Source organism: Triplophysa dalaica, chromosome 15, assembly GCF_015846415.1.
Source record: "Triplophysa dalaica isolate WHDGS20190420 chromosome 15, ASM1584641v1, whole genome shotgun sequence".
Classification (NCBI taxonomy): domain Eukaryota; kingdom Metazoa; phylum Chordata; class Actinopteri; order Cypriniformes; family Nemacheilidae; genus Triplophysa; species Triplophysa dalaica.
The window spans coordinates 14,308,183-14,323,530 of NC_079556.1; the positions used below are offsets into that span (position 1 = coordinate 14,308,183).

General features: G+C 37.7%; 1 protein-coding gene across 2 annotated transcripts in view; it reads right to left on the minus strand.

Moving 5' to 3' along the window:
* Positions 1 to 15,348, minus strand: part of crim1 (cysteine rich transmembrane BMP regulator 1 (chordin-like)) — a 190,316-nt gene that overhangs the window by 117,900 nt on the left and 57,068 nt on the right. The window contains exons 3-4 of one of the 2 annotated variants that reach the window (XM_056767337.1): positions 7,357 to 7,599; positions 6,979 to 7,050 (exon numbers count right to left, since the gene is read on the minus strand). In XM_056767337.1, the coding sequence (XP_056623315.1) occupies positions 6,979 to 7,050; positions 7,357 to 7,599 (315 nt within the window). The remainder of the gene's footprint in view (positions 1 to 6,978; positions 7,051 to 7,356; positions 7,600 to 15,348) is intronic. The other variant, XM_056767338.1, reaches the window with a different exon arrangement.

The window sequence follows — 15,348 nt, forward strand, 5'->3', positions numbered from 1 at the left end:
CCACGTTATCTTGTAGGTGACCTCGGAGTGATGGTATACACATATTTCCCGAGCCCCATGATGATATGTTAAGCCGTTCTGGATTTATGGCCATTTAAATGTGATAGGCCCCGCCAATTTTTAAATTTTGGCGCCCCTAAGCGACCGTGAAAGGAAATTTCTACTTTTTTTCGATAATTATTAACAATCACCTTCCACAGAAGTCATCTGCATTGTTTTGGTTCCAATCGGTCGAAAAACCAACAACTAGTTCGCGAAAGTATGTTTTCGACATCATCAGCGATAACTCATGAACCGTTTGATCGACAGAAATGGTTCCAGAGGCAAAGTTGCTCAGAATAAGGAGAGCTATCAAATGATTACATTAGTTTGGATACATGTCAATTGTCACTTGATACACAATTGTACAAGCACTCCTAAAGCGTTATTTCGCCCCCCGGTGGCCGAATGAGTTCACATTTCTTGCAGACCTTAAGGACCATGAGACGAATAAGCCCAGCGAGTGTCGTTTTGATCGGCCTCAGTTAACCCGGTGTAATGAGCGCTCAAACTTCATTGGCCAATGGCGGCCATGTTTTTTGAGATACGCCCATGTCCTTTTAGTTATTCATGTAGCATGAGACAAAGACCCACCATACCAAATATCAAGTCAATCGGGCAAAGGATTGCGTAGTTATAGCCATTTTCTAACTCATTCAAATTATAGCGCCATCTAGTGGCCAAACGCCGCATTTTTTTTATTGTGACCCCGGACTGAGGGTCTACACATGTGTTCCACGCCCCATGGAGATATCTCAAACGGTTTATGAGTTATGGCCGTTTTAGCTAAATATGCCACTTCCGGTTTGGACGTTTTAGCGCCACCTAGCGGCCGTGAATTAAAAATTCAACTTTTTTTTGATAATTATTTACATTCACACTCCACAGAACTCATCAGCGTTGGTTTGGTTACGATAGGGCAAAAATCCAGGGACTAGTTCATTTTTTTTTTTTTTCATAAAATGCTAATTAGCGAAAAAATTTGCATACCGGAAATGAAATCGGAGATATACGTTTTTTAAGTTTTGAGTCAATGATTACTCTGATATAAAACACTTGGGTGTGCGACAAAGGGTTTAGGAGTAACGAGCGCAAACGCGTTAGGCATCGCTGTAGCGCCACCTATGGGCCGATTTGGCTGGTTCCGTGTTTCTGAGTAGCGACAAGGACTACTACCATCTGACCAAGCCTCAGCTCTGTCGGCCTTACGGTTTGGGCTGCAGCATCAGTTTTAGGGCAGAATAATAATAATAAGAATTAAAGCTGCAAGCAGCCTTTAAGCGGGTTTCGAGAATTTGCGCCATTCAATGCAGTTATGCATCCACGAACAGGCTAAGGGGTCAAACCCCAACGAACCCACGATGGATCAAAGTCCCACACACAGAAAAATTATAGAAATGATCAGTATCACCTCAAAGTAGCGTTGCATGATTACACACTCATGACTAGCTGTTTTCCCTTAATAAAAACAACAAAATAAACTTATTCAAAGTTGGTTGGTGTCAGGTAATGGTGTCATAAAATACTGCCTGCAGGTGTAGCCTTTGTCCACTAGCAGGATTCCATCATAGTCACCTGTATAATAGAAAAATGCAGTTCTGTTAGGCCCAAAAAGGCCCAAAATTAGTAATCCAGTTAGTTTGTAAAGTCTATTTGACTTGTCACGTCCAAATAATGTGCATAACTCTCTGAAGATACTTGAGTCGTGAACAGAGCCTGGCCATTTCGCCACCAGATTTATAATGTGGAACATAGTCACACACCATCTAAGAGATGTGTTGTATAAATGAATACATTCCCTTGAATAATTATCAAACTAAATGTTATGAATGTTTACTGGCATGGTCATTTCATAATCTTTATGATCAATTATAATGTACCTGCAATAGAGAATTTTGAAATTGCTTAAAAAAATCAAAGAACTAGTTAGCAAAAGTCAGTTTTAAACACCATCACCGATAACTCGTGAACCGTTTGTGTGACATCAATGAATCAAGAGGCAAAGTTGTTCAGAATGAAGAGGAGGACTATTAATTGATATCATTAGTTTGTGTAAGTGTCAAATGTCATGTGATACACAATTGTTTAAGATATGAGATACACGTCAATTTTACTGTTTTAGCGCCACCTAGTGTCCAAACGCTACCTTCTTTTGTACGTGACCTTGGAGTGATGGTCTACACATATGTTCCGAGCCGCATGATGATATGTGAAGCCATTCTGGATTTATGGCCATTTTAATGTGATAGGATCCGCCCATTTTAAGTTTTGGCATCCCTAAGCAATGGTGAAAGGAAATTTCAACTTTTTTTCAATGATTATTTACATTCACACTCCACAGATGTCATCTGCATTGGTTTGGTTCCGATTGGTTGAAAAACCAAGGACTAGTTCGCGAAAGTAGGTTTTGACATCATCAGCGATAACTCAAAAACCGTTTGATTGACAGAAGCGTGTCTAGAAGCAAAGTTGTTCAGAATGAGAAGAGCTATCATATGATACAATAGTTTCTGTATATGTCAAATGTCACGTGATACACAGTTGTTTATGCACTCCAAAAGCGTTATTTCGCCCCCCGGTGGCCGAATAAGTTCACGTTTCTTATAGACCTTCAGGACCATGAGTCGAACAAGTCCAGCAAGTGTCGTTTCGATCGGCCTCAGTTAACCCGGTCTAATGAGTGCTCAAACTTCGTTGACCGTTGGCAGACATGATTTTTGAGAAACGCCAAAGTCCTTTTATACAGTCAAGGTTCATGACACAAAGACACACCATAACAAATAATTAGTCGATCGGGCAAACGGTTGCTTAGTTATAGCCCTTTTCGAGTTCTTTGCTATTATAGCGCCACCTAGTGGCCAAACACCGAGTTTTTTTTATTGTGACCCCGGAATGAGGGTCTTCACATATGGTCTAAGCCCCGTGAAGATATCTCAAACCGTTCTCTAGGTATAGCCATTTTAATGAAATAGGCTACTTCCGGGTTTGACGTTTTGATGCCCCCTAGCGACCCTGAATCGAAATTTCAACTTTTTTTCAATGAATATTTACATTCACACTCCACAGAATTTATCAGCGTTGGTTTGGTTCCGATCGGGCAAAAATCCAGGGACTAGTTCATTTTTTTTTTTTTTTCTAAAATGCAAATTAGCGGGAAAATTTGCATACCGGAAATGAAATCGGGGATATACGTTTTTTAGCTTTTGAGCCAATGATTACAATGATATAAAACACTTGGGTGTGCGACAAACGGTTTAGGAGTAACGAGCGTTAACGTGCGCAAACACGCTTTTCATCGCTGTAGCGCCACCTATGGGCCGATTTGGCTGGGTCACTGTATCTGAGTAGCCTGCACAGATACAACCAAATGACCAAGTGTCGAGTTTCTACGACTTACGGTTTGGGCTGGGCGACCGGTTTTATGGCGGAAAAATAATAATAATAATTAAAGCTGCAAGCAGCCTTTAAGCGGGTTTCGAGTATTTATGCCATTCAATGGAGCAGTGCATCCACGAACAGTGTAAGGGGTCAGACCCCAACGAACCCACGACGGATCAAACTCCCACCAACACAGAAAAATTACAGAAATTATCAGTATCAGCTCAAAGTAGCTTTGCATGATTACACACTCATGACTAGCTGTTTTCCCTTAATAAAAACAACAAAATAAAGTTATTCAAAGTTGGTTGGTGTCAGGTAATGGTGTCATAAAATACTGCCTGCATGTGTAGCCTTTGTCCCCTAGCAGGATTCCATCATAGTCACCTGTATAATAGAAAAATGCAGTTCTGTTAGGCCCAAAAAGGCCCAAAATTAGTAATCCAGTTAGTTTGTAAAGTCTATTTGACTTGTCACGTCCAAATAATGTGCATAACTCTCTGAAGATACTTGAGTCGTGAACAGAGCCTGGCCATTTCGCCACCAGATTTATAATGTGGAACATAGTCACACACCATCTAAGAGATGTGTTGTATAAATGAATACATTCCCTTGAATAATTATCAAACTAAATGTTATGAATGTTTACTGGCATGGTCATTTCATAATCTTTATGATCAATTATAATGTACCTGCAATAGAGAATTTTGAAATTGCTTAAAAAAATCAAAGAACTAGTTAGCAAAAGTCAGTTTTAAACACCATCACCGATAACTCGTGAACCGTTTGAGTGACATCAATGGATCAAGAGGCAAAGTTGTTCAGAATGAAGAGGAGGACTATTAAATGATATCATTAGTTTGTGTAAGTGTCAAATGTCATGTGATACACATTTGTTAAAGATATGAGATACACGTCAATTTTGCCATTTTTACTGTTTTAGCGCCACCTAGTGTCCAAACGCTACCTTCTTTTGTACGTGACCTCGGAGTGATGGTCTACACATATCAACTGAGCCCCATGATGATATGTTAAAACCTTCTGGATTTATGGCCATTTTAATGTGATAGGATCCGCCCATTTTAAGTTTTGGCGTCCCTAAGCAACGGTGAAAAGAAATTTCAACTTTTTTTCAATGATTATTTACATTCACACTCCACAGAAGTCATCTGCATTGGTTTGGTTCCGATTGGTTGAAAAACCAAGGACTAGTTCGCGAAAGTAGGTTTTGACATCATCAGCGATAACTCACAAACCGTTTGATTGACAGACGCGTGTCCAGAGGCAAAGTTGTTCAGAATGAGAAGAGCTATCATATGATACCAATAGTTTCTTTATATGTCAAATGTCACGTGATACAGAATTGATTAAGCACTCCAAAAGCATTATTTCGCCCCCCGGTGGCCGAATGAGTTCATGTTTCTTACAGACCTTCAGGACCATGAGGCAAATAAGCCCAGCGAGTGTCGTTTTGATCGGCCTCCGTTTACCCGGTATAATGAGTGCTCACATTTAATTGACCGATGGCAGACTTGTTTTTTGAGATACGCAGAAGTCCTTTTATACAGTCAAGGTTCATGACACAAAGACACACCATACCAAATAATTAGTCGATCGGGCAAACGGTTGCTTAGTTATAGCCCTTTTCGAGTTCTTTGCTATTATAGCGCCACCTAGTGGCCAAACACCGAGTTTTTTTTATTGTGACCCCAGACTGAGGGTCTACACATATGGTCTAAGCCCCGTGAAGATATCTCAAACCGTTCTCTAGGTATAGCCATTTTAATGAAATAGGCTACTTCCGGGTTTGACGTTTTGATGCCCCCTAGCGACCCTGAATCGAAATTTCAACTTTTTTTCAATGAATATTTACATTCACACTCCACAGAATTTATCAGCGTTGGTTTGGTTCCGATCGGGCAAAAATCCAGGGACTAGTTCATTTTTTTTTTTTTTCCTAAAATGCAAATTAGCGGGAAAATTTGCATACCGGAAATGAAATCGGGGATATACGTTTTTTAGGTTTTGAGCCAATGATTACAATGATATAAAACACTTGGGTGTGCGACAAACGGTTTAGGAGTAACGAGCGTTAACGTGCGCAAACACGCTTTTCATCGCTGTAGCGCCACCTATGGGCCGATTTGGCTGGGTCACTGTATCTGAGTAGCCTGCACAGATACAACCAAATGACCAAGTGTCGAGTTTCTACGACTTACGGTTTGGGCTGGGCGACCGGTTTTATGGCGGAAAAATAATAATAATAATAAAAATCCTTACAAAAACAATAGGTTTTCAGCACTTCGTGCTCGAAACCCTAATAAAAATCCTTACAAAAACAATAGGTTTTCAGCACTTCGTGCTCGAAACCCTAATAAAACATACAAATACAATAGGTTTCTAGCCCTACGGGCTCGAACCCTAATAATAAGAATAAAAATCCTTACAAAAACAATAGGTTTTCAGCACTTCGTGCTCGAAACCCTAAAAATCCTTACAAAAACAATAGGTTTTCAGCACTTCGTGCTCGAAACCCTAATAAGAATAAAAATCCTTACAAAAACAATAGGTTTTCAGCACTTCGTGATCGAAACCCTAATAAAAATCCTTACAAAAACAATAGGTTTTCAGCACTTCGTGCTCGAAACCCTAATAAAACCTACAAATACAATAGGTTTCTAGCCCTACGGGCTCGAACCCTAATAAAAATCCTTACAAAAACAATAGGTTTTCAGCACTTCGTGCTCGAAACCCTAATAAAAATCCTTACAAAAACAATAGGTTTTCAGCACTTCGTGCTCGAAACCCTAATAATCGAGGTAAAACGATTATTGTGCTCCATTCCATTTTGCAAGGATCCTCTCTATTTTTGTGGTATCAATCCATGCACTCTTTTCCTTCACAGTGGTTCTGCTGTGCTATTTCTTTACATATATTGTGCAGTTGAATTCATAGTTTAAAAGCCAAGTTTTTTATTTTTCTATTTTGTTTAAAAATTACTCAAATCGTGTTAAATAATCGGTATCTCAATATTGGCCTAAATAATCATGGTTATGATTTTTGTCATAATCAAGCAGCGCAAAAAGTCATAATGTTTTCTTGGGAATAACATCTACTGATGATTTACTTTATACACAACAAGACCAGGAATGTGTTTTAAGATAAAAGGGTAAAAATGGAATATTCGACTATAAAGGTAAATTCGAGTAAAGGTTGACAACTGATGTCCCCAAAAGCATAAGTACATACACATCTGTTCAAATACAACTCTGCGGCTTTAGCATGTCTCAAAAGCTTTGGCAAACTCCCAAATCACAAAATTGAAAAGAAGAATCACTATAAATTCACAAATTAAATTACAGTTCATTTATGTCTTGTTGAAGCAAAGTGGTTACCTTTGCTTCAGGCAGACATATAGCAGAAAAAATTATATACAAATTGACGCCCCAAAAACTCCAGAAACACAGCTTTTGCTCTTCCCAACAGAATCTTTCTAAATAAACTGTATAAGCTGACACCTTTATGCTGTTTTGCCACAAAAAAAGACCACCTTTGACAGACCTGACTCTTCATACTGGTTAGTGCTGGTTTGTGGCACGTGCTGATGAAAAACATGATTTTGCCAAGTGGCACCTATGACCAAATTAAAAATTTTTGTCAGTCCAGGAATAATGTCTCGTTCATTCACACATAACAAGATAATATATGTCACACTGGACTCAATCCACTCAATCGGTGGAGATGGTGGTCTAGTGGGTTAAACCACTGAACTGGTAAATCAAAGGTTGCTGGTTCGATCCCAGCAGCCACCACCAGTGTGTCCTTGAGCAAGACACTTTACTCCATGTTGCTCCAGGGGGATTGTCCCTGTAATAAGTGCACTGTAAGTCGCTTTGGATAAAAGCGTCTGCCAAATGACTAAAAAAAAAAAAAAATTACCTGGCTTGCATTCGTAGAGGTCACAGCACTCCCCAGGCTTGCCTGAGCTCTTGGATACTAGAATGTTGAGGTGCCCAGGCTGGCAAACCTTCCGCAAACACCCGGCTGGGCTGCACACACAGCGGCTGGGCAGGGGGCAACATTCACCTGGTGGAGCATAGCCCTCAATCAAAATGGAGTCCTCAGGGCATCGTGGAGAAAACTGCACCTCACACCTCCTCTTGGAACAGTCTGGTCTTTCCTCTACAGAGAAAAATGACACAAGTGAATATTAGTTATGTTCAGGCACTCTCAAATAGTTACTTTCCACCCACATATTCATGTTCCAAAGTAACATGTGCCAGGCTTAAAACGCAGTAAAAAACAACTATTTTGATAGGAAAAAAAAACTTTATTTTTGACAAATAGGGATTTCAAAATATACCGGTATTGTCAATTATCACGATATTGAAACACATGATAATCGATATTGTGTTATTTCAAAACGTATGATAACATTGTAAATAATTCAGCACCCGTTTGAAGTTTTCCATTGAAATTAGGAGTAACAATGGTTACATACTCTCTCTAATTTTACACTCCAAATTTTTTAACAATTTATTGTCTCAAAGAAGATAAATCGCAAAATAAACAAAAGTAAATATGAATTTAACAGATAACATTATTTGTTCATGAAAAACCCATTTAAACAGATATTGTGATATTATGCCACAGAGAATTTGTTTGGCCACGATTACAGTAAAGTAAAAATCGGGTATTGTGAGAGCCACAAATATTCATAAAGAGGAAAAAAAACTAAACCAGGTTATTGTAAAATAATCTCTTAGTTTCTTCCTAGTAATGTGACAAGACGTTACTCAACATTAAAATGAGCATAACCACGAGTAGGCCACACACTTCCATATTTCGAATTGAATATTGTCAGTCAAAGGCCAGCTTTTTACAAGCACATTCAATTTGACCTTCCTTCATTGAAGGTATGATTGCTTTTATTCGTCCTTTACAAGAGAACAACAACCTAACAAAGGTTGAAGCCAGAGAAACTGAAAAGGTGTACGGAAGATGCATAAAAAGACCCAGAGAAAATTCATGCTGATGTGAATGCGAATGAACGGCAAATGTCAGCGGGAGAGAAATGGCTGGAGTGCTTGTAACATTGCTTGTGTGCTGTTTGATAAAGCTCAGATGTGGTGTAACAGCTTCAGACGCAGCACTACATGTTAAAACAAAGCCAACAATAATAATATCTAGTCACAGCTGGTCTTCTCTTCTATTAAAGGTGCAGTGCACCCAAAATACAAATTCTGTAATTTACTTAAAGGTGCAATGTGTAAGATTAAGGAGGATTTATTGACAGAAATGCAATATAGTAAACGTACATAACTCTTTCTTCAAAAGTGTATAAAGACCTTATACATAATGATGCGTTGTTTATATTAGCTTAGAATGAGCTATTTCGATTTATATACACCGCGTGTCCCCTGCATGGAATTTGCTATGTTTCTACAGTGTCCCTAAACGGACAAACTGCTCTACAGAGTGCGTTACGTAAATACGTTATCTCCTTCTGCAAAGAATCTTACTTTGTGTCAGCCACCATAGTGCTTTCCAAGGGAGCGATGGAGTGAGCTGTTGGTTGCAATTCGTAACTTCACCGCTAGATGCCGCTACATTTCACAAACTGGACCCTTAGTTATTTGTAATATAATCCGGCTTTGATTTGTGTAAAATACAAAGTGTGACCAAAACATTTTTAACAATTTTCTCACACAAAGCTATTTCTGGTACGTTTTACCATTCACTTTCAAAAAAATTTTACTTGGCTCTTTTTTTAATTTGTGTTTTTGATGGCAGATTTGTAGTTTTTGATCAAATTGCTCATTTAAAAATGTGGAGACCTCTTCCTTCAGAATTACAAGCATATAATGGTCAAACAATTCCTCTGAAAAGTTGAATAGGTGGAAAAAAGAATGCACCGCAGGGCACAATCGCAGACTTAGTTGAAAAATGTTCCATAGTTTGTATGCATTATTATGACACTGATTAATTAACCTTTAAAACGTATTAAAGGAGATATAGTCAAGCCATTAAACATAGTATAGCTGATAGTTTGATCTTGTAGTACAATCACATCTAATGTATGAAATGCATGTCACACAAAAGAAACTACGGCCTGTTAGTGCTTTTGATGTTAAGAGAGGAAAGTCCACTATAGAGCCGCTAGTCTTTAGAGAAAGAGGCTGTAATTACATGAAATGATGGAAGAAGAGAACAATAATGCCATATCACAATAAGAGCAGTGAAGACAGACACCTCTCAAAAAAGCTGCTCATATTTAAGCACTGTGTTTATGTGCCATTATGCAAGTGCTTTGGCTTTTTGTTCTCAACAAGGATTTAAGGAAAATTATGACAATTACAAGCATTATTTTCATTCTCAGGTAAATGCCACCTGAATGGGAAATGACTTCATACACACAGATGTAATGTGTGGAAATGAGGCTAGAGAATAAGCGGAACAATGACGCGTCAAATGGGACGTGCAACAGTCACCTAATGAGATATGCTATCATGACATCTTGCATTGATTGACGTGCCATTTAGTCTTGGAAATCAAACTTTTGTTTAATTTACATTTATCCATTAGCGCACACATTTATCAAAACTCAGTTTGTGAGTTATGTTTGCAATATAAAAATATTGCAAGTTTTGGTGAATTCCTTTTGTCTTGCACTTCGATCCTTAATGAAACTTCAACTTTTGATTCTTACTAGTGCTTCAATTAATTCTGTGATTTTATTATTATTATTTTCAAACATTTTGGGTTTGTTTTAAACCAGCAATGTAATAGTTGATATAGCATGTTGGGCCAAAGATTTAACCCAACTGGCTGGGTTAAAATAACCCAATGCTGGGTTTGTCCATATTAACCCATATTTACCAAAATAACACAAATTAGGTTGTTTTAACCCAGCCTTTTTTAGAGTGTACGTTGATTGAAATTACACTTATGTTTTTTTAACGGAATAAATGTTTTCTTGCCTTTAAATTGGTTAGATTTTCCATTAGTGCCGTCGCGATTAATCAGAATAATCCAGAATAAAAGTTTATGTTAACATATTATATGTCTGTTTACTGTTCGTGTATTAATGTTTTATTTATAAAAACATACACATACATGCATATATTTAAGGAAAATGTTAAATATAAAACTTAATAAATTATTGCTAAATATGAATTAATTAGGTCTGTCAAACGATTAATCGCATCCAGAATAAAAGTTTATGTTTACATCATGGGTGTATATGATATGTTTGTGCATATAAATTTTGTATTTTTAAAACTTTACAGGTACATGTTAATATTAAAAAAAGGTTAATGAATAAACATTACATTAAACTAAATGTATTACGTAAGCCTAGATCAGAATTAAATGTCAAAACGAAAGAAAAGTATTGCTTCTAGTCTAACGTTCAGATCTGTGGGCAGGGAAAGAGCAACCTCTACATCCTACAACATTTAAACAAACCACAGATACGTTGGTCTTGGCTCAAATTTAAGGCCAACAGTTGTGGTAAACCTTTATTTTACAAATAAAATGAAAAGCCCGTTGAAATGACAAAATCTATCTTGCTGTATCAGAATCTCACCTATATGTTTAATTTATGATTGTCAGTGTTACAATGTGTCTATGCCTTAAAGCAAGTTTTTTTATGACATGACCTTAAGAATAACTTATTTTATTAAATACTGTAAATAGAGGATTATAAGGCTGCATATTATGTGCTGATGTATGGTATTTCTTGAGTTTTAAAAGAGAAAAACTTTTAACTATGTATACTGAATCAAACCGAAAACTGTGGCCACAGAACTGTAATCTGAACCAATTTGTGGATTTTGTGAACCGTTCAACCCCTAATTTTTATTTTTATGAATAGAAAAATAATATTTACAGTACACTGACATATGTTATGTAAATAAAAACTTTTATTCGAGATGCTATTAATCGGTTGACAGCCTTAAAATTAATACATGTAAATATTTCCTAAAAATGTATACATGTGGGCCTATGTGTATGTGTATGTTTTTATAAATTCAAAATGAATATGCACAGTACAAATATACTATGTAACACAAACTTTATTCTGGATGCGATCACTTGACAGCACTATTTTGCATGAATAACATCCATTTTTGTTCACTTGTGTCTATTCAACCTAAGGACCTGCAAAAGTGAAATTTAATCTCTAATCGCCACGTGAAACTACATGTATCATCATTGCTGATTTGTTTAAATAAAAACAAATAAATGCCATGCAACACATCAACACTGAAGAACTTGCTGTTTTTATGTTAATGCACCAGATAAATAATAGTGTGACGAAAGCTGAAAAAACCACTTCCACACATCACAACCCCTTAAGCAGTGCTTTAGAAACATGTTTTTTGCCTTTTCTGTGATTTCTCTTTTGACAATGACAACTGCTTACCACTGATCACATATACGTTGTTGCCAGTCATCTGCTGCAAAGATGGAAACAGATTGTTACATATAAATTCAATCTGGGAGCAGCCTCAACCCCTGGGCTTCTCAAACCTCCACCTCCTGAGATGCAACAGAACACAGCTTCCCCTGCCACTTGAGGTCCGTAAAGACTTGGAACAACATGACGGATTCATAAGACGCTAATGCCAGTTTAGACACCAGCTGGTAATCTTACGTCAAAGACTGAAATATTGGGGAATGTTAAGACATTGATTGTCATCGAATAACAAGCTTGTTTGTATGGAGATTGGAATTTTGAGTGATGTAAAGACCCACAGCGCGCAATTATGGCCTATACAAATACTTTTTTTTCAAAGCACATCACCAAATCAGCAGTCATTGATGGAGAAAAGGCTCTGGCTGAGAGCAGCAGGTTGGCTTGGCACTGTCATAAGTCATTACTTGATATTCCACAGAGCTGCTGAAAACTGCAAAGTCCTATGTGCTCAGAGAAACAAGGGGGAACAAGACTGTGATGGAGAAAATCCTAAGAGAATAAATAAAACCCAACAAACTGATGATAAACAAGCAGACAGCTCCGACCAACAAGTCCTGCACAATTAAAACAGGACCATTTTTATAGAAGGGCTTCAATAAGTGCAACTAATTCAGTTTTTCTGAAATTGTACCCCCTCAGGTCATCAGTAAAACTCACGTATTCCTTCATCGACACAACAACAAATTTGTTATTGGAAGTCTGTCACAATGTGATACTAAATGTAACCTTAGTGTCATTTTATTTATTTCTCTGATTGTATTTAAGAATGTGTTCAGTGCCCAACTACAGTCAATAACAACAAAGACTGTGGAAAAGAACATAATAACAATTATCAAGGCCAAAGGATGCCATACAAAATATTATGTTATAGCTTTTGATATAATGTATAAAAACTAGTGGTGGGCATAGATTTTTTTTTAACCAAATTTTATCTAGATTAATTTAGGAAATAATCTAGATTAATCTAGATTAAAATGGCTCATTTGAATTCTGCCGAAGGCATTCAGAATATGTGTGCTACCCAAATAATGACTAAAAGTAAGTCTTTCAGAACGGGTGTCTCAAGCCAGGTGGTGCATTAGACCAGGGGCACATCTCCTGTTTCCAAAATGCATCACAAACTGCTTGAGAAAGCTGTTCTACCATGATAATTGGTGATGAAAATAAATTGTGTTCAATAAGATGTACTTGTGTTTACTTCAGCATAAGCTAAGGGATGCTTTGCGTTTAGGTGGTACTTGAGACTGGAAGAGCTCCTACAGTACATTTACATTTAGTCATTTAGCAGACGCTTTTATCCAAAGCAACTTACAAAGAGTTAGGGAGCAACAAGCGATATGTCATACAGGAGCCATAATACATTAGGTGCCAATACTGTTTTACTGGTTTCAACTAAAACTAGACAACTACCTGTTGAGAGAAAGTTTTTTTTTTTAAACCAATTCCGCATTGCACAAGGTGCAAACAACCTTAGTCTTGTCGATGTTTCCATTGGGAAGCTTCTTAAAAATAAATTTTCCCTGAAGCAAACCCGGCGGCTTCAAAGCTGCATCCATGTAAGCACGTCACCTTTGATGTGGTAATTTCACAGTAACATTATGTTGTGTTCAGACCAAACGCGAATGGCGCGTCAAGCGCGAGTGATTTACATGTTAAGTAAATGCAAAGACGCGATAGACCTACTTGCGGCGCGAATGAAGCCCTGGTCATGAGATGATGAGGTGGCGCGAATGACGCGAATTCCGCGAATCACGCGAGTTGAAAAATCTCGTTCTTGCCCGGTACAGTGCAATTACGCTAGGTATACATCCGCGCTAAAATATCAAGGTGAAAGTCATCATAGCTTGTGTAGTATAGACCCAGCTCCCAACCCAACTTTGAGAATAGATTAACGGCGACATTTTTTTTTTATCGCGCGATAAGAGTCTCACATAAACGCAGCACGTTAACACTGTTAACGGCCCACCACTAATAAAAACTATTTAGTTGTTTCAGTTTGTTACTTGTCTTGTAAATTGGCATTCAATTTGTGTTTTCTCTTTGTTATGGCTGTTGTCTAATAAATTTGTTAAAGGGGTGCTGCAATGATGTGTCATGCATTCTGACTTCTTAACAATGTTAAACGTGCTGTCTTCTCATCCTTAACATGGTCAACTTGTAAAAAACTAATTGGGCGTATTACGTAGTATTTCTGTGCTCAATACAACCCCCCAGCGATTGTAGAGGTTTTTGAAAAGTTTTTTTCAAACATATAAAACAGTTTTGTAACAATTCTCCCGGGCGGCAGCATGGAGAGGAGGAGAAGCAGCATGCGCGGTTAAGTATTCTGGAGTCTATATAAACCTGTTGAACTAAACAAAAATGGCTTTGGATTTATTAATATATTTAAACACTAAAAATGGGAGGCCATGATACAGATTTTGCATACTCGCATACTGTATGCCTAAAGGCAGACTCTGTCCTTGGCTCATAGTGCTAAAAACCTAAAAGCGACGAATTTTATCATATGAAATAAATTTAGAACATCAGTCAAACTCAGATTTTCTTCTCTCATGTTAGAGATCCATTTAAATGCAAAACGACAGACAGAGTTTTGATGAAATGTAAATAAGGAAGGTGAGAGATCAGCTTTTTTAGCCTAAGGCAAACATGAGAGGAATGATTTGAGAAGCTTCATGTTTTTCTTGCACTGATGGAAGCCACTCTAATGCATTAAAGAGCATTTGGCTCAAAAAGAACTCACCCACATTGGCAGCATTTAAAGGCATCATAGAAACACTCCCTATACGAAAGCATTGAAATGTCAACTATATCCTTCTATTTCTGTCAGTATATGTACTGAAAGTATTGAAAAATGTGCCCTGTATTTTTTATTGAATCACTGGCTTAGCAACATGCTAACCAGTAGTGAGCTGGTTTCTCATGTGCAACTTGTAAAAAAGGGCTACTTAGTGTGCAAAGTTGCTGCTAATGCGTTAATGAGGTTTTATTTTAGTCAGAATTCTGTGAAATGCAGAAGGTAGTTTCTATAAAATACTGTGATGGCCATGTTACATTTCATACTGTATCCAGAGTCCAGCAGTTGAGAGATGAAATCAAATTGGGCCTACACGGACACATATTTATAATGCCTCATTACTCGCACTTGAGATGCAGTCCAACAGATATCCTCTAAGCAATATCATAGGCCCAAGAGAAGCCAATGACACACTTCAACCAGCCCATTACGCACACTTGGCTTTTTTAACGGTCACATCTGTACAGCGTGCATACCCAACACAGAAGGTGAATGAGGAGTTTGCACTCGTAGCAATTAGTGGTTTTGCACGAGGTTTCTGGGGGTGGCTTAACGCATCTGTCTGCTGTTTTTTTGTATTTATTTTACTGTGCCCGCCTTGTACTATGGTGATTAGATTACATTTTATGTTACGATTAATTTAACACGTTTT